Source organism: Empidonax traillii, unplaced genomic scaffold (assembly GCF_003031625.1).
Source record: "Empidonax traillii isolate 1590-97213 ecotype Southwest subspecies unplaced genomic scaffold, ASM303162v1 scaffold123:size1378231, whole genome shotgun sequence".
In the NCBI taxonomy this organism is placed as follows: domain Eukaryota; kingdom Metazoa; phylum Chordata; class Aves; order Passeriformes; family Tyrannidae; genus Empidonax; species Empidonax traillii.
Genome location: NW_020955316.1, coordinates 534,354 through 558,990, shown reverse-complemented (window position 1 = coordinate 558,990; position 24,637 = coordinate 534,354). Strand labels below are relative to the sequence as shown.

The 24,637-nt window shown below is 42.1% G+C and overlaps 1 protein-coding gene across 2 annotated transcripts; it reads right to left on the bottom strand.

Annotated features, from left to right (window-relative positions):
• Nucleotides 1–374: 374 nt before the first annotated feature.
• Nucleotides 375–24,400, bottom strand: CEP57 (centrosomal protein 57). Of its 2 annotated transcripts, XM_027883268.1 has the most exons (11): nt 24,094–24,400; nt 18,855–19,011; nt 15,645–15,824; nt 15,217–15,338; nt 14,217–14,333; nt 8,688–8,765; nt 7,448–7,552; nt 7,211–7,291; nt 6,619–6,863; nt 2,936–3,080; nt 375–1,583 (listed from the first exon to the last, which is right to left on the bottom strand). In XM_027883268.1, exons 1-11 carry the CDS (start codon nt 24,121–24,123, stop codon nt 1,347–1,349), a joined length of 1,497 nt encoding a protein of 498 aa, XP_027739069.1. In that variant the 5' UTR covers nt 24,124–24,400; the 3' UTR covers nt 375–1,346. The 2 variants fall into 2 exon arrangements, with proteins under 2 accessions (XP_027739069.1, XP_027739070.1); XM_027883269.1 differs by lacking the exon at nt 14,217–14,333.
• Between the last annotated feature and the right edge of the window lie 237 nt (nt 24,401–24,637).

Sequence of the window (24,637 nt, the reverse complement as noted above, 5' to 3'; positions counted from 1 at the left end):
AAGTATAAGTTTCAGCTACTGATTTTTCAAGACCTCTGGGATGAACTGCTCTCCAAATGGTTGCTCCCACTATACCTGGTGAACAGCATCTGATTTCTCCCATCATAGCTAACACTTTCTGCACCTTCAATGCAAGGAGACAAGCAGGGTGGATCACCTACACATAACTTAAACTCAAATCCCTTGTGCCTGTGTTGATCCTGTAGAGCTCCCTGTTCAGCTCCAAGCAAGGGTGGACAACTGTGACCCTCACCTTACCTGCATTACCTCACATTCATCACCCTGACCAGGGAGAAGCCACCACACCACAAAAAGGGCACTGGATGAGGCACAGGGCTGCAGCAAACACCAAGCTAATGTAGAGGAAGTGCAGGTTTCCCACAATTCACTCAACAGGCAAGCTGGCTTTATTATTTTTCCACTGTATATACAAGTAACGGTCTTCTGTACATTCCGTTAATAGAAAATTCTTTAAATTATTAACATAATAAATAAAATTTACTCAGCTGTGCAAGTCAGAGCACAAAATTAATTGCACCACTACCAAAGTAGATAGCTCATCAAAACACATTTCAAGTTAAAAGCAAGATGCCAGGACTGAATGGCATGATTGAGGCACTTGCAGTTTAAAATACTTGTGGTTTATCTCACTCCTTTACCACCCAAAGCTGTGAATCAGGAACAGGGTATTATCCCCTATCCTATACCTTTTTCCTAAACTAGGATTTCTGTAGAAAAATATCACTTGATCATTAAGCAACATAATTCATAAATTATTCTGCTCCTTTTTTGAGTACTCAAACATCCTCTGCCATTCATGCTGACTAATGCAACGCAGCAGAACAAGAACTTGGAAAGCATTTTGAAGAGAACACAGAACACCTTTAGAAGGTGTTCTCCGAGAGATGGAGCCATTGCAGCTGCACACAGAAGTGACAGAAAGCCCTTAAGACTCAGGGCTGCAGCATCAATTTCAAACAAGGTGCATCCTCAGAAGCCTCCCGGTTCAACAGCAGTGTGAAATCGCGCTGGCACATCACACACACACCAACCCACATAAACATGCAGTGCTTGGGTGTGCTGAAGGAAAATGGAGGAAATGCTGGAATCATAAGATAAGGGACCCTACTGTTTGACTCAGTGGCTGGGTACCTTAAAAACAGATTGTGTTTTAAGCTAGATCATAATATATACAATCAAATGCAGGGATGAAGAACTAAGAGCCTGTATTTCAAAAGTGGGCTTAGCGTAGTCTCTTCCACACAGCGAGAATGGCAGCTGCTTTATATCCAGAATGTGATATATTGGCCAGTTTGGGATGATTCAAGAACACCTCTGCAGAAAAGTCAGTAGTCCCAGCTGATATCATCTTTCTGTAGTGAAGTCTGTATGGTCTGCATGTCTCTCAACAACTGAAGATTCTTGCGACTCTTCTCTCCAGGTTTCACTTTGATGGGACCAGCATTCTTTCCTTTTGTGGTTACTGTAGTTGTTACTTTAACCTCACTAACAGGGAACCTGCTGTCTTTCATTTGTTTCGCAGAAGTCTTTTTGGACTTGTATTCTCTCTTAAGTCTCTCTAGCTGAAAGAGAAGCCAAAAAAAACTATTAGGCAGTGACCTTGTTTCATTTTATATTCAGCAATTTTTCCAAACATATCCCACCACTTATCTCACCCAGCTAAGCAAATGGATGCTTCCAAGTCACCCTGAATAATAAATATTTTCCTTACAAAACATTGTTATATTTGCATCTTTAGAACTATGATTAGCTTATAGTCTGAACTGCTAGGTTACCTCTTTAAAAACTGACAAGTTCATTATGGGGAAATATCTCCATCAGGAATGTAAAAGTTATATATGGAAAAAGCTGACTTGTCACTGTTACCAACTGTAGAAAAGTTTTTCTACATACATACTAGTGATTTTAATAGCTACTCACTGTCAGAGATGTAGCTTTAAAAAGAATACCAGCACCCTGCTGGGGTGAAGAGGCAGTATCCATACACAGCATTGTAAATAAGACTCTGTACTCCTCAGCAAAGACTGAGCTGGCACAAGGCTGAGTGGGGAACTGGGCAGTCTGAGGTGCAGACATTCGTATGCCCAAACTGCAACACAGGTGGTTTCTATAACTCCTCTTTCTTCAGGCAGAGGTGCTTCCTCCTCCTAGTTTTACAGCTTGCAGCAGTTTTCCTAAATCCTGGCTCTTAAGCTTTTGCCAATAGCATATGAGCATCATTACTACTGGGAACTACAGCACATCTGCTTCTCTGCAGCAGTTCCTCCGAAGATCATAAGAGATCAAAAGTGAGCAATGCAAACATTTCATATGTCCATTCTGGACATCAGCAGCAGAGCTCTCAGCACATACTTTATGTGTAAGTTATGTCAGGTAAGGGCAAGCCTCTGTTCATATGAACTGAGCCAGATTAAACACATGGGGTTAAGCTCTTTGAAAGAAATTCACTAAAATTAATGAAGATGAAAGAAAACAGGAAATCAATATGTTTTATAGTTTTGAATGAACAAGCTACACTATTCAAAACACTTTGAGAGTTATTAAATAAGCAAAACAGGCATTTGGGGTCTTTCAAAATGCAAATCAAAACATAATAGGTCATTTACTCAAAGAAAAGTAAAACTGTTAAACAATGTTCAAGGGACAAGAGCTAAAGTGTGATGTAATACATAAAAGCTCTGCCCAGGAAAGGATGAAGAGTGGGCACAAGGGTGACAGAAAGGGTATTTCTGCAAAAATACTGGGATAGAAGGATGGAGGCATGCAGACTAACTTTGGGACATCAAAGTTAGAGCTAGGCAATACTACTCTAAAGTAGTTATTTCTGCTTTATTCAACTGCTGTTAGATTAGGATATCACATTAAAAAAGTCAGCAACTCTGCATGAGCGTGAACACAGTCAAAAGAAACTCACCTGCAACCGATGCCTCTGAACTTTGCTGATCTGGTCTGCCTTTGCTTCCATCTTTCCCACCAGGGCCTCAAGTTCCCTCTCCAGATCCTCCTTCACTGCAGTGGTTGGGGCTTCCTGGATGAGCTTTGACAGCTGCTGGTGATCACTAGCATAGAATTCAGACAGAACAAGGCTTGCATCAGGCTCCCTTGGTTTCTACCCTTTGCACCCCCAGTTCAGAAATAACACTTCTAGGAAACCAGAGCGTCAACAGCCAGGCATGACCAACACACTGTAACAAACCAGTAAGAACAGTTTTGCTGGTTTGTAGCACATCCTGGTGGCAGGCTGCTCCTACATTAAGTCTTAATAACATAAGTAGTTTCCAACTTCAAGTCACACATTCAAAATGACCAAATAACCCTTTGAGAGCATGACCTCAGAACTTACTCAGTTTTGTGTAGCTGTACCTACTGCAGTTGCCCAGTACAGTAACAATTACTGTCTGTTAACCAGGACAAGCAAAATGCCTAGTAAAGCTGTCCTTTAATGGAGTATTTGTCCACATCCTGGTTTTGGCTAGGACAGAGTTAGTTTTCTTTTTAGTAGCTTCTACAGTGCTGTGTTTTGGATTTAGTATGAAAATAATGTTGGTAACACACTGATGTTTTTGTTATTGCTGAGCAGTGCTTACCCTAAGCCATGGGCTTTTCAGCATCTCCTGCTCTGCCACTGAGGAGGCAGACAAGATGCTGGGGAAGGGGAATAGCTGGGACAGCCAATTCATATTGGCCAAAGAGATTCCATACCATAGAGCATCATCCTCAATATATAAGCTGGGGGGAGCTGGCTGGGAGGGGCCCATTGCTGCTGGGGACGGGCTGGGCAGTGGACAGGTAGTGAGCAATTGTACTGTGCACTGCATAGTTTTTTTTCCTTGGGTTTTATTCTTCTCTCCCCTTTTGATAACTATTATCATTATATTTTACTTCATTTCAATTATTAAACTGTCCTTATTTATACTGATGTGCTTTACTTTTTCTGATTTTCCTCCCCATCCCACCACACTGAAGCGAGCAAGCAGCTGCATGATACTTAGCTACTGGCTGGGATTAAACTTCAACACTCCTTTCTCCTTTTTGGCACCCAGTGTGGGGCACGAGGGGTTGAGGTAATGACAGATCTGACCAGAGTGTGTGAAAACAGATTTTTTTTTTTTTTAATAGGCATTCATTGTATTGGCTTGATAGTGGTTGGTCATAATGTTGATTTATAATCAGCAATTTATCATTTCCCTGCCCATGAAATTCCTCACGGCGGGAGCAGCGGGGGGTGGTGGTGGTGTATCCTCAGCACGGCCGTCCCTCTGCACTGCGGGAGCCTCCTACTGGGGAATGTTTATAACTACATCTTTCACCTTTGCTCCTCATAGGGCCAACCCGCGGGGGAGATATCCTCCCACGCCTTCCGCTTCTTCTCTGGGCTAATTACAACAGCGTTTGAGAACTCTGAGTACCCTTAAGATGTTAAAACCAGCACGGTCTTAGTGCTAGGAGGCAGCATGGTGCTGAATGTAGTTCAGATCGGGGGAGGGTGTGCATTTGGGAGCAGTGAGCTGAGTGGGACTGAGTTGCTGCTTAAACACCACGAACATATATAATTGCACAAAAGACAGTATACAGAGAATGTACACCACAGGGAACCCAGACTTCTAGCTGTGGGACCATAAGGAAGACATCAGGAAGTGTCATGGAAATACTACCTAAATCATAGAGGCACAGGTATGTGAATTGCAGGGATAAAACAAACAGCAACTTTCCTAAAGAATCCCCATTTGTGCTTAAGTCTCCAGTGGGCAGTTCCACAGACAGAGTGGCAGGGCTGATCTTATTCCTGATCCTACAAAAGGGAATTCTAATTTGATTTTACAGAAATGGAGAATCCTAGGACCAGTATTAGAGGAGCCTTGTCTTCAGCCAGCGCAGCAGAGGGACAACCAGCCTTACTGGACTGTGGTGATCAGATGGCCTGGCACATCAGCCTCACTGGAGTACAAGGCTCTAGGAGACCCTGGTCCACAGTGCACCTAACGCCATCAAGCTGCACAGGGGCAGAACCCATCTGTATTTCTGGAGTGACAGGGGAATCCCAACAGCTGACAGTCTTAGAGGCTGAAATCAGCCAGAGTCATTGGCAAAAGCACCCCAGTGCGACTGGCCCAGAGGCTCTGTGCACCCTTGGAACAGATCGTCTCAGAAAGGGGCATTTTAAGGACCCAAAAGGCTACTGGGGGGCTTTCAGAATAGCTGACTTGGAGACAAAGGAAATGAAGCAGCTCTCTACCCTGCCCCGTCTCTCAGAGGACCCTTCTGTTGTGGGGCTGAAGGTCAAAGAACAACAGGTAATAGAATGATTTGGGTTGGAAGGCACCTTAAAAGATCAACTAGTTCCAAACCCCCTACCACAGGCAGGGACACTTTCCACTAGACTAAGTTGCTCAGAGCCCCATCAAGCCTGACCTTGAATATTTCCAGGAATGGGGCATCCCCAACTTCACTGGATAACCTGTTCCAGTGCCTCACCATCCTCACAGTAAAGAATTTCTTCCTAATATCTAATCTAAACCTGCCCTCTTTCAGTTTGAAGCCATTACTCCTCATCCAATCACTACACATCATTGCAAAAAGTCCCTCTCCAGCTCTCTTACAGCCTCCTTTGAGCACTGAAAGGCCACAATGAGGTGGCTCCCTGGAGCCTTCTCTTCTCCAGGCTGAACAATTCTAGCTCTCTCAGTCTGTCTTCACAGGAGAGGTGCTCTAGCCCCTCTGATCATCTTTGTGGTCTCCTCTAAACCTCCTCAAACAGGTCCAAACCTTTCTTATGTTTGGAGTACCAGAGCTGGACACAGCACTCCAATGTGGGGGGGGGGGGAAAGGGGGGGTTGTCTCACCAAGGCAGGGTAGAGGGGCAGAATTCCCTCCCTCGACCTGCTGGCCATGCTGCTTTTCATGTAGCTCAGGATAGGGTTGGCTTTCTGAGCTGCAATGCACACTGCCAGCTCATGTCCAGCCTCTCATCCACCACAAACCCCAAGTGACTTCAGCATGCAACTATCCATAACCTTTCCCTGCCCCAAAAGACTTCTGACAGATGAGTCCAAAGTCATGGACTAAACAAACTCAACTGACTAGTTCAGGGATGGTCCACAGACTGTGGGAATGATGGGAATGATATGTATATGTGCACACATCAAAAGACCGGAAAGGTGATGGTGGTTAACTGGGATATACTGGAAAGTGTGGAGCTTGGGCAGGACATAAGTGATACAGTATAAGGGTATACAGTGCCCATTCCAACAGGGTGGAGGGTGTGGGGGGTGTGTGTGTGAGCGAGTGGTTGCATGGTACTTAGCTGCTGTCTGGGTTTAACCCACAATAATCCACTACATCAGGGCTGTTGCTACACTTCACTGCTTCTTTTGAATTCAATACTGCTGCATATAAACACAGGCATGGTGTCCAGACTGTTTAGCAGAGTCTCTCTCTAACTGCAAGGAGAAATGACAGCCTCTGCAGAATGACAGCCAGCAGAACAAAGATCTCCTAAACTAACACCTTTCTCAAGCAAAGCCTTCCAAGTTCAAAGCAAAAGGCAAAAATATAAAACATATTCATAGTCTGCAATGGAGAATATAGCACACTCACAAACTCATTTGTCCAAATTCATCTTGTAAAGTCAGCAACACTTCTGAGAGCTCTTCCTGAGATGAAGACGATTCCATCGGCAGGGATGGCCTTCTGCTTTTGCTGGCAGGATGAGCAGTGCTGACGGATTTTGCCAGTGGAGTATCATTTACCACATGTCTGTTACACAAAGCTTTCGTGTGTTGTTTCATCAGGTGTAGCACGTGCTGCACGTTGGCAGCAACTGAATGACTGGGACTGGTAGACTGGAAGGAAAAGTGAGAGACTTCTTTTAAATGGCATTGATAATGGTAATTGATAACACCGAAGAATATTTAAAAACAGTAACATTTTTGTTTTGCTGCCAATAATGTATTTTTGGTTTGAATTAGTAAGCACTAACAAGAACAGCTTATCAAGCAGCATAATGCAGACCCGTTTTTGGAATGCCAGCTCAGCAAGTTATCAATATCCAACACATATCTATTTTGGAGACAAACTGAAGAAAAGCATCAAAGAAAATTAAATGATGTGACCACTGGGTGTCAGGAGTGCACCAACTCAAAGTCACTTAAGGAGCTGCAGCTACTGAGCATTAAGCTTATCGACTCACCTTCCCCGCCACAAAGGGTACGTCACCCAGACACAGTCTGTAATGGGGCTGCACAGTGGAACGGCTTCCAAGAGGGCATTTCTGGAAAGAAAGAAGAGAAATGTTTAGCGAAGATTACACTACAGCAAACCCATTTTCCCTCTACCTTCTAATAAAGGATGCAACCCACTTCCTGATCACATGTACACATCCTTATTTAACTCCTCAGTAACTGCCTTTCTCTTCTCCCCATCTTACCTTCTCCGGCTGCTTAGCTTTTTTCCTGGGTTGTCTTGCTTTTGGAGAAAGCAATGGTGATGCTGCTTGAATCAGTCGTCTGTTGGTTTCCAGGCCTGTCTGAAGCTTTAATTGAGGGAATAAGGGGAGTTACTGAAATTATTTTAATAAATAATCAGAGACAGTAAGCAGAGAATTGCAAACCAAGAGTTTTTGAAATACAGGCTCTCTGAAAGCAAGGGCTGTAAATTTTTAGGATGCTTTTCTTTTCCAAGTTCCATTTAAACATTAAATACTTCCTCTGGTAGCATTACTACATTTACTAGTAATCCTAGTAAGTTAGAGAATTAGCCTTACTGCATTGGCCCCATGCAGGCAAATGCCCAAACATCAGCTGTGCTTTACACCTGACAAAGTATTGGGGAAATCCAAGCCACCCAACCCTGCTCAATTGATCCCATGGCATATAGTTAACAAGCAACTACTTCTGTTTTATTGACAGTAAAAAACCACTCCAAACAAACACAATAAACACCCAACCACCAAAACATCTTTTGAAAGATTTAAGTTTAGAACTCCCTGTTGACAGTGAGAATCCTGTATGATTTGCTGTTGGCTTGACAACAGCATGTTGCCAAGACACAGCACGGTTTTACAAATCATGCCATAACCAATCTCATTTGGAAGCATTCACAGCACAATTTTTCATGATGAATTTGAGATCCCTTTCCCCATCACACCAAACTCACAGCCTAACACATTGCCTCCATAATTCCTCAGCAAACAATGAACATTTAACGAACACTGCACACCCAGGTTAGGAGAAGACCAGCATCCTTATGGGCTCATAACCAAGAGTACAATGTCTCTTTTTTGCCGCCTTCTAAAATATTGTAATTACAATTATGAACAAGGGAGCATACTTATTGACCTCGATCTATTTAGAGATCCCCATGCACACTCAATTATTAATTAGTCTGAATTTCTACTCCTCTTTTCCAACAACTTAGTGGAGAAATCAAAGCTTCAGTGCCCATGTGCTGTCAGAGAAAGGTTTCCAAAAAGCTCAGAGAACTTCAGAACATTTGGTATCCCAGACAGGAGGAAAAAATAAGGAAAAAAAAAAAAAGACTAAACCCAGGATTTCATTATTCTTTGACGCATATGGGAAGCACTTTCAGTAAGCTTAGCTGAAAATTTGATAAAAAGGAAGAGCTAATTACAGTGCATAGCAGTACAAAAGAAATTTCCTGTTGGTTACCTCAGCTGCTTTTTCCTGAACAAGCTTCCTTGCGTGTTCTTCCTCCCAAAGCTTCTGTTCCAGCTCTTTCATTTTTTTCTAGTCAAAGTTGAACAAAAATAATAGCATTACTAATTAAACCATTTTTCTTCCTGAACTCTACAATACTAAGAACTTGAGCAAAACTATGAGCCCAACTTATGACTTAGAGGTAAGTGAAGCAAAGGTAATTGAGCATTAGAACGATTGCTGATGCTTTGTCTGTATAGGCATAAATGCAGCAGTCAAAAATCTCATGCTTAAAACTTAATTTTTCTTACTTCCACAACTGATATCTGAATTTAAGTCACAGCTGACAGCAATACACAAAGCTGCCTCTCTCCAGCTGTAAAAACGCTCTAGAAAGTAGGTTGCTTTGTGTACATTATCCTCCAAGATTTCGTATTACAAAAGAGCTAACAAAGACATATCAGGTATCATCCTCAGGCGAGAGAAGACTTGCTTTACTTAGACCACTAATGGTATTTTTGCTAAAATCTGTAACTTACAGTCTTACAAGAAAAGACTTTTTGAACATCTAGCCACCATCCTAATAAAGAAGAGGGAGGAAAGTTTGTATGACGCCTCTGAAGTACTTTAATTTTTTAAATCGCAAAAGCATGTAAGAACTCTTTTGAAACCCCTTTTCAAAGAAAAGGTTTAAGGGCAAACCCACACATTTCTTTGTAAACCCTCCAACAAGATGAAAACCTTGTTTAAACAGGATACACTGAAATTCCCAATGTAAAAGTTATCGAATAGCTTTCTGACTTTTACACAGTAGAAAGAAAAAATAATCCTGAGCTCCAGTACACAAAACAACTTTCCTTCTCTTCCCCCAAAGATTGATAACTCACAAAGCCACTAATCAAACTTGAGGCAGAAAAGCATGCAATACAGAGCAACAGCTGTATTTGTACACTTCTGTATGTTTATAAATGCACTGCATTGAGGTAGAAAAAAAATTTCAGTTCTGCTTTACTTAAGCATTAACTGCAAGAATAATGTAATGAGCTGTTATACAAAGGTTTTAAAAGGCAAAAGCCTGGATAAACGTTGAGGACAAAGGCACTATATAAAGGAACCAACTTTTTCTGTTGAATAAAAGAAGCCTCCTGATGATTTTTTTTTTTCCATTCAAAACAGATGAACTCCAGGTAAAGATTGTTTTCTGCCTTTGCGCACAGTTATTGGCACAGATCTTGACTTCCTCGCGGTCAGTCTATAAAGACTTTTATTAACCTGTTAAGTTTGACAGAATTTTCAGTACGAAAAATATGCTGTTTAAACTGAAGACTGTCATGAAGCTGGGCCAAGGCTTTTATTCTGAAACAAACAAGTATTTCCTCAGCTAGCTCTCCAGCTGCACAGCAAGTATATATATCTACCTATCTTACTGTATTGTGATAGACCCTATTAGAAATATATACCCAAGTTAGATTACTGAAGTAATTTTGTTTTCTTGCTTATAGAAGAAAGTATTGCACAGATTAGTAAACCCTCATTAAGAAAGAGAGGGCACAAGGCCAACCAAAATAGACCCTCCCTGCTAGTACTGCCCATCGTCTAAGATAGCACTGCACAGCAAGTGGGCTGCCCAAACAGTCTGCTTGACCACCCCTAGTGACTGCAAAGAATTTCAGTGAAAAAAAATAAAACCAAAATATTTCAATTTCTCTTAGAAAACAGGCAAAAATAGACATTAAGTCTCATGCAATCACTTCAGAGAATCACAGAACCATAGGATGGTTTTAAAGGGATCATTAAAGGTCACCTAAGTCCAAGACCCCTGCCATGGGCAGGAACACCTTACACTAGACCAGGTTGCTCAGAGCCCTGTTCAACCTGATTTTGAATATTTCCAAGAATGGGGACATCTACAAGTTCTCTGGAAAAACTGTTCCAGCATGTAAAGAATTTCTTCCTTGTATTTAGTCTAAATTTATCCTCTTCTAGCTCAAAGCCATTGCCCCTTGTCCTATTGCTACAGGTCCTGCTAAAACATCTGTCACCATTCTTCTCATAAGCCCCCTCTAAGTACTGAAAGGCCACAACAAGATCTCCCTGGAGCCTTCTCTTCTCCAGAGACAACTCCAACAACCCCAACCCTCTCAATCTGTCTTCATAGGAGAGATGTTCCAGCCCTCTGACCATTTCTGAGGCCTTCTCTGGACCTGATCCAAGAGGTCCATGTCCTTCAGGTGCTAGGGACCCCAAAGCTGGATGCAGCACTCCAGACAGAGTCGCACAAGGGCACAGTAGAGGGGGAGAATCACCTCCCTCAGTCTGTTGGCCACACTGCTCCTGATGTAGCCCAGGATATGGCTGGCATTCTGGGCTGTGAGTGCACACTGTTGGCTCATATCCAATTTTTTATGCACAAGAGCCCACAAGTCCTTCTCGCCAGGGTTGCTCTCAATCCTTTCATTCTCCAGCCTGGAGGGAAGTTGCCCTGACCCATAAGTAGCACCTTGCACTTGGCCTCCTTGACCCCCATGAGGTTCCTGTGGGCATGCTTCTCAAGTTTGTCCAGGACCCTCTGGATGGCATTCCATCCCTCAAAAAACTTTAACCAAAGACAGAAAGTTATGAGACCTCATAGAACACTTAAATGTCATAAAATTGGCTGCTGAGATAAGCATCCAGATTAGTTCCACCAGAGAGGAAATGTCTCCAGACTAAAGACGGCTTTTACCTCTGTGCTTCTCTGCCTTGCAAATCAGCACCTGCTGGACAGCTGAGCAGTCAGTGTCCACCCAGCTGACACAGGGAAGCTGCTGCTTCTCACCACCTGGCAATGAGAGGGCAGAGGAAGAGCTAGAGGTGTGGGTAATGTACAGCCACAACAGGATGTGAAGGTTCAAAACTTCTGCTGTTCACAGAATGGTAGGGATTTATTAAGTCTCATTGTTAGCATTAAAATCAATTACTATGAACCACAGTTCAAAAAGCATCATCCACACATACATTCCAATTCTGGTCACCTGGCTACACACAAGACCAGAGCCCAAACTGCACTTTTAGGGAACAACCCTGTCCTTACTTCATTCTCAGACAGAGACCTGTTCAGATCTTTTCAGTCTGTTATCCAGAGACTGCACTGCAGGACTACAGTTGCAATAAACGTGCTCAAAAGCATTTCTAAGGTAAGCACTCCTATTACAGGTACCTCACAGAAATAGTAATCTCCGCACTTCTTTTTCACAGGCAATATTAACATTAGCAAACTGCTTGAAGATAATACACTTATAGGGCCAGGTAGTGGCTCTGCAGAGATGAAATGCTCTCAGTAAGACCCACACATAACTTGTGGTCTGGCAATGCCTGAAATCAGAGGCAGTTAAATTATTGTTCACTCATGAGAGGTCACCTCACCACTTTCCATCCATTTCAACACACCATGTATGAAACAGTCTTTATTTCTTGCTTCAAATTGAACTTGAAAACATTCCTGTGGTCCCATGGGCATAATTACAAATCAAAGATGAAACAGATGCAACTGTTCTGATCAGGGAGTACAGTCACTCCTTCAAGATAAGGTAACACCTAGCACATGGATGCTCACCTAGGAACATAGGCTACAGCCACAGAGGCAGACGGACCTGTGAACCAGGAAATGGCTCATCATCACAAGGAAAGTGACCTTTAGTCACAACTAGATCCAGATAATTTTGAATTCTGGGAGCTGAAAAAGGTGTGAATTAAATATCCAATCCCACTAAAACATATTTAACTGTGACAGTTACTAATCTTAAAGATGAAGCAAAGACATCTAGTTAGATTCAGAAAAAAAAACCAACAACAAATAAGAATCTTAAGGCTGAAATTATTTTTTCCCTAGCCACGTACAAAAAGGCAAACAACCCAGTTGCTACCAGACAAAAACTTGGTAAAAGCCCTTCAGAGGGAATTCTGGTTGCTGAACCAGTTATTACAACTTTGACCCTGGAAGAAACTGCTGCTTCTTGCACTCAACAAGACCCAGAAGACACTTATTTCTCTTTACAAGTGTTTGGCCAAAGTCAACAATGCAGACACTTGTACTCCACAACTGCAGCTCACCACAGTGGGGTGTCAGGATCTTAAACAGCTTGCTACAGCTGCCTTGGCTCAGGGACTTCCAAGAACAGTTGAAGTGTCTAAAGGTCCTGCAGCAAACCAAGTAGCTAAAGATTTACTACCAAACATCTCCTTATGTACTCCTGGAAATATACCATCTACTTCAGGGCCTGGTAAGGGCTGGTATGCAGGGTGGCAAGCCTGTGATTTTGATAGAACCCAGATCTGCTATCCTCAATACCACAATCTAACCAGGTACTATCTTGTCCTTTTGGGGGAGCAGGGAACAAACCTGCAGGTGAAAGCCTCTCCCTGATTAAGTTCTCTGTAGTTTTCAGGTTTGGGAGACTTGTGGTCTCTACAGCAGCAGAAAGAGGTTAGTGCATGGGACCTCAAAAGCCAACACCACAGAGAGTATACAGAAAGATTTATGGGGTTTGTGTGGAAAAGTTTTGGTAGCGAGTGGCTACAGGGATGGCTTCTGTGAGGAGCTGCTGTAAGCTTCCCCTCTGTCTTAAAGAGCCAATGCCAGCCAGCTCCAAGACAGACCCACCATAGCCAAGGGTTGAACCCAACAGCAGTGGGGATAGCACTTCTGGAATAAAAGATTTAAGTAGAAGAAAACCTGCTGGGGAACAGCAGCCAGAAGAGAGGAGTGAGGATATGTGAAAGCAACAGCCCTGCAGACCCCAAGGTCAATGAAGGAGACAGAGGAGGTACTCTAGGTGCTGGAGCAGAGATTCTCCTGCAGCCCATGGTGAGATTTGGGTTTATTTCTAATTATAAAGTTACAAAAATAATAAAAATTCAAGGGTCAACACACCACAACAGCATATGACCAAACACAATCACGCTGAGCTCATAAAAGCTACTGATTCAAAAGGAGTACTAAAAAGGCAGCCTGGTTAAAACCCACTGACAGCCATCCCGTGCTGGAGGCCTTGCAAAGCCATGCTCCAGAAATCTACACACAAAGTAGCTAGCAATAATTGTGTCTCTTAAGAAGGAGGGCTAAAAGGAAAAAAAAAACAAACAAAAAACAGACCACCACACGCACCAAATTCACACAAGTCAAGTTAAATATGGGTCATAACAGAAAGTAACTGCAAGTTATTCAGTAGCATGCAAGGCAAGTCAGAAATTGAGATCTTAGGAATGCCTGCAAAGTTATGTGCCTAAGCACCAACTAAGCAAAAAGAGGAACAAAGATACTGTTAAGGCTTAACAAAAGACCAACTCCTGCAGTATAGTGACCTAAAGCCTATCTAGCCATGCAGACTTTCAGCAATAACTTTAAATTTTTACAACACTTCAGCTTTAAAAAGAAGCTTAATCACTGTCTTTTTATGCAGCACAAAGTTTTGCTCAGCTCTTTTACTAACATATAGATATCAAGTGCTGATTACAACAAACAAGACATATCTGACATAGTATCCAACACAAATGACAGACCTCTGCTATGGACTGCATCGTAGTAAGCCTCCTATACTCTTTTTCCAGCATATCCAGCTTTTCCAATTTAGACTGAACGTGTGACTGATTAAGAAGCCGATCCTTCTCCAATGAATCCTTGAAGGGAGAATTGAAAAGGAAAACAATTTATAAATACAGTAAGACCATCTATATAAGCCTTGTGTCTGGAGCACAAAGGAGGCCCATACACAGTGCAAAGGAACTTCTACTTCCTCTGTGCAATTTTAAATGGTGCTGCAATCAGGGAGCGAACCCCACTACTGCTCCACCAATGCTGGGGAACTGCACACTCAACTACATTCTGATGAGAGAAGATTCTGCAGTCTCTCCTTCCTCCAAACCAAGGTTTGGTTAAAAAAAAAACCAAACCAAACTCATTATGCAGCTACTAACGATAGCTTTCTTTTTTTTTTTCTTTAACAAATATTTATCAGACAGAAATAGAACAGCCACAGAGACCAATGAACAGAGAATTCTAGGTGATCCATACAACTGTAAAATTCAAGTTCATTTTAGATATAGGCCAAACCCTAGTCACTCATGGTGGAAATACAAATTTTACTGCTATTTCTACAGAATGAGTAGTTCACCACCAGTTTAGCAAAAGCAGTGCTAGCAAAGAATATCCCCCAAGATCTGACGAGTGTGAACACAAAAGGGAGGGTTTTTTTCAGTGGTATGTGGGTATAACACTGAGGGATAAGGATGAGCTGTTGCAGTAAGCCAATCCCACAGAAGCAAACAATTCTTACTGATACCAGAGCCTGATATTGCCTTAGAAACACGCGCACAAAGAAAATATCAGGGTCATGAGAGGACTGGGAAATGTAAGTAGGGAAACAATCCACCCCTAAGAATATAAAGGCCAGCTGAAATAGACATCCACACTTGAAAATATGAATATTACAGAAAGTATGAAAAATCATGACATAGTTAATGATTTTTAGGATTTAACTCTAAGATAATTTTGAGAACACACCTGTTTCTCCAAGAGATGAGACTTCTCATTTTCTGCATGCTGGATCATTTTTCTCATGTAGTCCAGCTGTTTCTCTAGAAGGCTGCACCGAGACTCAGCAGCTGCCAGCTGAGAAGCCAGTTCTGAAGATAACAGAAGGCAGAAAACTGAAATCATGTACTGTTTGGTCCTGGGATTTTTTTTCTGTTTTCAAAACAGTTCCAAAACAAACAAGAAAAGGACCATCTAAACAAACTCACATATTAAGCCTAATTAACTTCTGTATGCATGCAAATCCTTAAAACAAAGTATGTTTTTTAACTAATTTTTGTAACTCCATGTGTCATTGCAAATTAAGAAATGCTGAAAGTAAACTGAAATTTTTTCACACATCAATGTTTCATCCACATCACTGTTCCATAGTATCTATGCAAAGTTTTGCAAACAACCTTGATTTTTCTTTGACACTTCAGTCTTGTCATGCTCTTTATATTCCATTTGTTCACTCAGTACTTTTTTATAGTCTGCTGTTTCCCTGCTGAGGTGTTTTACATTCTCCTCCGCCTGAAACCTTTCCAACTCCAGTCGATGAATTTTTTCCTGGAGATTCTTCAGAGCAGAAAATATGGCTGTAATGAACAAGTACTTTTTGTTAGACATCATTAAATCAACACTTGAAGGCAACACTGAACTTTAAATGTTTTTTATAAAAGCATGTTATATAAGAAAGCCAGAGCGTTCCTTACAAGCATCCAAGACTCTTTCCAGGAATTAAGACCTGCTTCCCTTTAAACCATAACTGATTCTAAAACTAGTCTTAAACAAATAGATGCCCTTGGTGCACACCTTTCACCTGATACATTTAGGAAAGATAAAACTATTTCCCAGAACAAAGCATGTAAATATTAAGTGCAAACAGCACATCCCCTGACTCTTTTGTCAAAAGGAAAAAAAAGTTACAACTAGGCAGTTAAAATAGTGGCAATTCTCCGTATCATCACTCATGGCCACAGAGCATAATAAAGGTTAGCTATCAGAAGGGCTACAGAAGTGTTTATTTATAAGTGAAATTCTTTTTTAATTCTTCTGGTTTTGCTCATGTTTCCCTCCTCCCCCCAAAAACAAGCATCTCCTTTGTGCTGAACCATTTTTCCTTTCTGTTGCGATCCCAGCTTGAGCAATTACTAAAAGAAGCCTTGATATATAATTATTATCACAAAAAGAAAAGCAGAATGTAATAGAATTCACATCACCTTGCAATTAGACCATCTGCTGGTAATCTGATGTATTACATTTCTTTGCTGTATCGTTTAATTCTGTAAAGGGAACCACAACCATAAGCCCTTTCCCCAATACAGGGCTGATAAAGAAAATACAAGAACATCTGTACATACAGCTCATATAGCAGATTAATCTGCAAGGTAACATCAGCCCACTCCTTTGTGCTTAAATCCACTCCAGAGAAAGAATATACCTTTATTACAGAATGTATGAGCACTAAAAAAGTTGGGATTGCATCAGATTACCAAAAATAAAAATAAAAGGCAAAAATATTTATCAGAACAAGTTTTCCAGAGTAAAAATTCATCAAATCTTGAAATGCAGAATAGCATGAGACTATCACATGAGTAAGAACTACCTGCTATAAGTTAAGTACATCGTGTCAGCAGTCACAGTTAAGGGGAAGTTATTAATAATTTGGCCTTATTTGCTTTATCAGAGTCACCAACTGCACCCTGTTCTCTATTTATAATACTGTTCCTAGAATTCAGTTGAAATGGGCATAGATGAAACTATAAACATATTTGTTACTATTATCCTTAAAATCTAAATTGAAACCCCTGTATATTCACAATAATGACTAACAAAATACAGCAATAAAGCAACTCAAGCAATGAATAGATAAAGGTGAAACCCAACAGGATGCCAAGTATCATTCAGCCATTTCTATCAGAGTATTAAAGCCAACTATGCATGCTGAGACACACAGATACAACACAAAGAAATTAAAATCAGAATAAACAGAATTTGCTATACTGAATTTCAGGATTTTTCAAAATGACTTTTTTTTAACATGGGAGGGTAGAAGGAGCAATAAGCACCCTCAATAACAATCAAATCAATTTTCCCATCTGAAGTTAATTATCATATTCTTACACTTACTAAAATATACACTCCAGATAATTTCTGCATTTTTATAGGCTGTGCAAGAAGAGAAATATATTGGATCACACCCAGGCTTGATTCAATTTTCAGTATGTATTCATATTTACTTACACTTCAACATTTTTTGAAAATAAAAATATTTGCTCGTTCTTACAGAGGGATATGATTTATCCGATTGTCTTCCATCACCTGTAGTTATTTCACAGTTGGCAGATTCCCTGTTTGAAACTAAGTTGCCAAGTGGAAGCTTATGAGTCAAAGGTTTGTTGCTAATACAATCTACACATGCAATCTACAAAAATACATCTACGTCAGTAATTTATAAGGAAGCGCCTTCCTGCACATCCAATTTTTCATCTGTCACAAGATTCTTTCAGTTTTGTGTCAACAGCACTCTCGGAACTGATGGCATTGAGAGTAAACACTGGATTTCAAAGAGCACTTCAAGAATGAAGATTTCATCTACTAGGTAACTAACATACAAGTCTCAGTAATTCAGACATGAACTGTGTTACTGGAACAGGGACTTGAAGCTATCATTCTGATTTTTTACTTAGTTTAAGTAATATTAGGATTCATCCTAAGTATTTCTCACTTTTTTCCCCATAAGGAAAAAAATATGAAGTTGTTCGTAACTTTAAGCCTCCATGACACTCCAGTCTCAAAGGAACATTATTGCAATGAACCCGAGCCAAACAGCTTATCAAAGGATTAGTCCTGCTCTAGTCTCCCAACTCCTCATGCTGCCTCCTGTACTTATATCCCACAAGGCAGCTTTGGAATACATCTCGCTGCATGACAAGCCAATTCACTAAAATAACAAAAACCTAAACAAGAATGGTTTTTTTGTTCATGCCCTGTCAGGCAAGACAAATCTGTTTATCTGGAGACGAACACCAGGACCAGAGTGGGAAAGGAGGGAGAAGGAATAGCCTAGAAACAACAAAGAATAAATGAGACTAAAATGGCCTCCCTCTTTGGGGTGGTGAGCTCTCAGTTCAGCATTGTGTTCCTCTCTGTATCCTCCAAGTCGCTGCTGACATGATAAATACTTAACACACCCTTTGACTATGACAAGCCTTACGATTTCTGTCAGACCAAATCTCCTTCCTTGCTCCAAACCATTCTGAGGACTTAAGTTTCTTCATTTCTAACTCAGCTGTGAACTCAGGAGAGGAAAGATTAAAAGAGAGGAGGACTGAAGGACAGGAAAAGAAGACATGACAGAACAACTTCAAAAAGCACTCAGACACTTTTACAGTTCTCTACTACCAAAGAGCAGCACCTTTCTCCAGCTGTAAGATGACCTTTCTCATCAGGTGCTCTTCAGAAAGAGAAGAGTAAAGGACCTACAAAACAGAGACCTGGACATCCCTGGGAAGTGATAAAAGGATAAAAAGACTTCAAACTCTGTAGATGGGGGGGACATACACGTATTTATTTCACCACATGATTTGGAAACAGGTAAGAAAACAACTTTGATAAACTATTACCTCTGCTATTACTTTCAGGATATGGAATTACAGGTTTCCATGGGGAGCGCTGCAAATCAGAATTAATAAATGGCTTGTAATTTGGGTATTCTATAAATGAAGTTGCAGAGAGTCCATCTGTGACTGATGAAGAGTTATGAGCTTTGTGCAGATCATCCTGAAAATAAAACAAAGATGTTATTCACATTTGTTCCTTGTCACAGTAACAAAAATAAAGAAAAGCAGAATTCTATCAGATGATGTCTGGAAGTACTGCTGAAGGAGACTATCATACCACAAAAGCTGTATTTCCTTCCTTAGGCTGTGTCATTTTTACATCCAATTCCCCCTCCATTAAAAACAGTATCTAAGAGAAAAACGTCTCTCGTACAAGTTTCCGATTTCTGCTTTTGTCTTCCATTTACTGATACTGTCTCTTGCTTACTGGGAGAAGGCAAGACACAGTCAGTTGGAAAACTACTGCCTTGTTAATTACTGTACATGAGATAATGCACTAAGGTGGCCACAGATGATAAGGCACACCCAGGACCACACTTCTCCATCCCCTCATCCAACACAACACCTCACCGACTGCAGATGGGGCACAGGACACTCTCACCTCACCCTCCCAGCTGCAAGAGTCCCAAACCCTCTCTTCCGCTGGCTTCAATTCATCTTTCCTACCTTTCCATTAACCTATTGAACCTCTCAAGACACATTCAGATGACTTTACATGACACCTGGTTGGTGGAATCAGCATAGGAGAAGCAGCAGCAGATCACGGCCAGGAAGGTACTCCTGCCTCCAAGCACCAATGTGCCCTTAGATCAGCTTGAGACTGCTCTCAAAAACATGACGGCAGAGACCACGGCTTCCCAAGCAGTCTAGGCCAACTCTCCAAACATCTGCTGTGTTCTAGATGTTGCAATGATCAGAGGGGACAACCTGGATGTGAAGACGCTAGGCAGATGGAATACCATCAAGCCATGTGCTTTCTAACATGATTCTTCTAAGCAAATGGGACACGGCGCTTGGAATATCATGTTTATGGTTCTGACTCAAAAACTGGTTACCTGGCCTACGCTTTCAGACCTGTGTATATGAGTTAAACGGAAGATGAATGCTTATTTTTCATGTACAAGAGTAATTTCTCTCCAGTGTACTTAACACTACACATTCCAGTGATAGAACTTGAAGGCAGCCTAGGAGAGAAGTGGGCTGCAGGCAGATGTGAAGCTCCTACAGCTTTCCTCCTCCACTACTAAGTCAACTGAGGAACTGCTGATCTTGGCGGGCCGATTTTACGCTTTTGCAAATACCAGTCATTGGGAGCATATTGTGATCTGAATTAAAATACAGAAACTATTAAGTATCTCATAGCAAATTAGACAACAGCCCAAAACACACTATGAGGAGGAAAAATAATACAGGGAAGAAATTTAAGAAAATTTGTAAACTATTTAAAGCCCATACACAGCTAATTTCCACTTACAAAGAAAATGATTCATCATGGATAAGAAATTAGGATTTTAAGAACTCTGAATATATCAATTGCTGTTTCTAAGCACAGTTTTACGAATGCTTTGCAGTCTGTGTTTATAACATTTTCCTACAAAACATAATGAATTTTCTCAAAATAACTGCATTTGCAAAAGTTCTGCTACCACAGAAAATCAATTAAAACACTAATCCCTAATTAAGAATATCTTATTACAAATATTTTGAAGAAGTATTGTATGCATGCAAATACACACTCTTTTATGCTCAGCAGCCTCACTGGTCCAATCAGAACCAGTGTGAATTTAAGACTGAAAGCTTTTTAGGAAGACCTAAACCTCACTCCTGCAAAAATACCATCTGTGTTACAGGATATTGCATTGATGAACACAGAATGCTAAGACCAAATGATGAATTAAAAATGAACCAAGCAAAACACAGTACTTACAGCAGGCAATAAAAGGAAAAGCAGCGACATAAGCCTCAACAACCCAAACGACAGCAACTATTGATTCAAATATCAATATACTGTCTGTTATTGATTCAAAGATATCCCATGGAATAGTCAAAAAAAAAAGGGAACGTGAAACCGAAGTAGGGCTGCCAGCATCACAATCTTCCTAGATGTCTCTACCATCTTTGTCTTTATAGGTAAAGTCTTGTCTGAGAATTAACCCATCAAACCACAGGAGTTCCTTTGTTTTCATTGGTACAAGTAACATTTTCCTAGACACTAGAAGACAAACTTGAAAGAAAAAGCTCGCAGTCAACAAAGCAAAGAAATCAGAGGTTTTTGACTAGTTGTATGTCTTCTAAATTCCACCTGGATGCAGGTAACAGGCACTAATTTGAATAGTGTAATAGTCAGTACAGAGATCTGCTTGAACTTAACACTGAAAAAATTGTGCTGGAATATGATATATTGTACCAGCAATCATTCTTTGCTTCAGTCTAAATAACCACTTGCTACCAGGTATATTTTCCTTATATATTTAAGCAAAAGACTATCTTTTAGTTCAGACTATCTATTCAGTTTCACAAAAAGTGACTCTATATAAGTCTACTGAATACTTTGGGGAAGTTTATGAAACAGCATCAAGGAATTTCCCATCAAAAAGTTAAAACTCCAACATCACAGCAACTCTCTGTTCTTCTCCCTAGTTTCTCTCAAGTCATTAAAAATCATTCAAGTCTGTTCCTGCTCTTGGAAAATCTCATGGGGAGCATCATGCTCCAAATGCTCAGGAAGATCATGAAACATTAAAAAAACAAATAATTCAGGAAACTCTATATAATTTGCTCTGAATCTCAGCAAGGCCACATTTGCTCACTACATCTCCTCTCTCTCTTTCAGGGTACTCCCTGTAGTCTTTCCTTCCTTATGCCACACTAAAGCCTCAGAATAGTAAATGAAGAGGCTTAACAGTCCCAGAAGGAGGCAAAGGCACAAATATTACGTAACAGTAGTGAGCTGAGCACATTTAATCTCAACAGGTCTGCAGACATTACCTTCCCAAATTCATTGCTTCTACCACTGCCTATCAGCTGCCTACTCAAGCATGCAGAAGGGAACACTGAAAACACAAGAGCGGTCGCAGGTGAACACACCACCAGCACACAGCAACCTCCTCAAGCTCTCAAAGACTGAACACAAGAGGGGAAAAAAGACACAACCTCATATGGAAAGTTTTCCAAAAAGAAACAGCAAGTTGGGACTGAGGGGCACTTTTCAAACCAAACAACTTGTGTAGATGGTAAAAATGACCCACCATAACGTTGTTACTTCCCTGACACAATAAAGAGATACAGCACACCACAAAAAACTATGCAGAAGGCTATTAATCTCAGTGGTGTATCAATCCTTTCAGTAAGGAAAAAATACCTATTTTTGTCATTATCTTACACAAATTTACTAGATCCATGGACGACAAAAACAACAATGATTTATAAACAAGTTCCATATAGAGAACTAAAGAGAGAAGGACACAACATCTTTCAGGCAATAACTGCAGCAAGGAAGCAAGCATGAAGGCACAAAGTCAGCACCACTGGCACTGGAAAAATGGCCTAAATTAGAGTGGCAATTGCAAATTTTTCTGTGGGTGCACAAAAAAAAAAGAAAAAAAAAAGAGACTAATGCTTGGTAATGCTTTAAGTGGCAGACAGTAGTCCTCACACTTGGCTACAAAAAAACTCCAAAACAGAATAACAAGGTACTGAGTTTACTAAGCATAAAATATCCAAGTACCCAATTATTAGAACTTTCAAATAGTCATTTTGGAGGGGCAGTCCCAATTAACAGCCTGCCCTCTCCCCTCAGTACTACATAACTAGGAAAGCAGAGAAGGAAGGACAGGCTTGATCACTCAGAGACCAACTTAAATGCTGTCTGTGCCTCCCTGATACAGACCGAGTCAGGAGCACTCTACATTTCAGTACCATCTCTAGTTAAATGCAAACATTAAAAAGTTCATTCAGTTAAACACCTACATCAAATGGGAGAGAAATACTGACACAATACACTATTTTTTATCAAGTGTTTGCTGTAGAGTGCCACATGTATGAAAAGCAACTATTTTCCAAGTTTGGAAAACATTAAATTTGGTTCTGTTTATTTTTTTTGAACGCACACAAGAAGTCTGCAGGGGGCAACTGTTTTTTTACCCAAAAGTTTTGTTTTGCTAACTAAACTAATTAAACAGCCTACATTTACTAACTAGACACTAAAACTAGTATTCTGACATGCTCCTCTAGTCACGCTAGAAAAAAAATACCAGTCAGGAACGAACACCAGTCCTCAAATTATTCTTGCTAGGGTAACTGTGGGCTCTCAATGCAGGAGAGGAGCCACCGATTACAGAGAACTCCGACATGGGTGCTCACCCTGCAGGCAGCGAGACCCCAAACTGAGTCCCCAGGAGACAGACCTCACACGCCATCACGCTGCACCCTTTTTCACCACCTCTGCTCCTCCAAAGCACGTGCAGAGACACAGCTTCGCACATGTTTTCCCACTGCTCCTCTACACTGCACATCTTCAGATGGATACGGGCGAGGAAATTCCGGCCCCCCGCAGGTCACCGCCCAAGCTGCCAGGCGCTCCCACGTGCGCCTAAGGGCGCAAGAACACACCAAAGCTCAGCCTCAGGGAACGTGTTCGCCTTACAAAGGCGAACTCCCGGAGAGGCTCAGCCCAGCCCTGCCCTGCCAGCTCTCTGCCGGGAACCCTGGGCTCGCTGTGCTCACCTGGCCGACCCAGCGCGGCACCACTGCGGGTTTAACCGAGCCCCGCCTGGCCTTCGTACGGGAGTTTTCAAAGGCACGACCCAAAGTTATCCCTGAGAATAAACCGAATTCAAAGCTTTATTCCCATTCACTTGCAGACAGCACCTCCAGACAGCGGTACAGGGGTCAGCAAGAGGGCTGATTTCAACAGCAGAGTATTTATCTGTCTCTTTTTCTGTCGCTTTAGAAAACATACGTGCATATACCGTGGTCTTCAACGTACAGGTACATAAAGGAAAATATATGCACACACATATATACATATAGATGCACATATATATACTTACATACACACAGATAGATAGATAGATAGATATACGTACACACATATAGAATATTTAACAGACAAGCTAGCTTCCACCGTCCTCACGGCTCCCGGCACGCCGGGGTTGGGCAGGCCGCCAGCCCCGCACCGCCCGGCTGCTCCCCCCCAGCGGCCCGTCCTGCCCCTCCCCGCGGGGCTCCCCCCGACCCTCACCGTACGCTGGTGGCCGGGCGCCGCCGCCATGTCCGCCGTGGCGGGGCCCGCGCTAGCCCATGTCCCTTTAAGGCACGGCACCCGCGCGGTGCCTCGCTTGACTGATACTCCGGTCTACCAATGAGAACGGAGGAGCCGGGGGCAAGCCCCGCCCCGGCACCAGCTCAGAATTGAGTGACACGTCAGATGTCCAATAAAAAAAGAACGGGGCGCCACTCAGCCAATGGAAGGGCAGAAGCCGAGAGGGGGCGGTGCTGCCCCCGCACTCCGCCGCTGGGGCGGAGGGCGGCGCGTGGGCCCGCGCGGAGGGGGACGGGCGGAAGAGGCCGGCCTTTGTCGGGGGAGCCCCCGCGGCCCGGCCAATCAGAGCGCGGGGCCGCGCCCCCGCCCGGCGCGGAACGGGGCGGCCGCGGCGCGATTGGCGGCGGCGAGCCCTGCGGGGGCGGTGATTGGGCGGCGGCGTTCGAAGGGAGGTTTGGCGCGGGGCGCCGATTGGCTGCGCGGGCGCAGCGCGAGCCCGGGCCCGGGGCGGGCGGAGGCAGGG

What these genes read in the sequence shown, in the direction of transcription:
- CEP57 (XM_027883268.1), bottom strand. Translation starts at nt 24,123, where the DNA reads ATGGCGGCGGCGCCCGGCCACCAGCGTACG. An exon ending in TACCCTTTGTGGCGGGGAAG is followed by an intron (nt 6,864 to 7,210) that starts GTGAGTCGATAA and finishes TTTTCCTTCCAG; the next exon opens with TCTACCAGTCCCAGTCATTC. An exon ending in GAATTTGGACAAATGAGTTT is followed by an intron (nt 3,081 to 6,618) that starts GTGAGTGTGCTA and finishes ATTCTATGCTAG; the next exon opens with TGATCACCAGCAGCTGTCAA.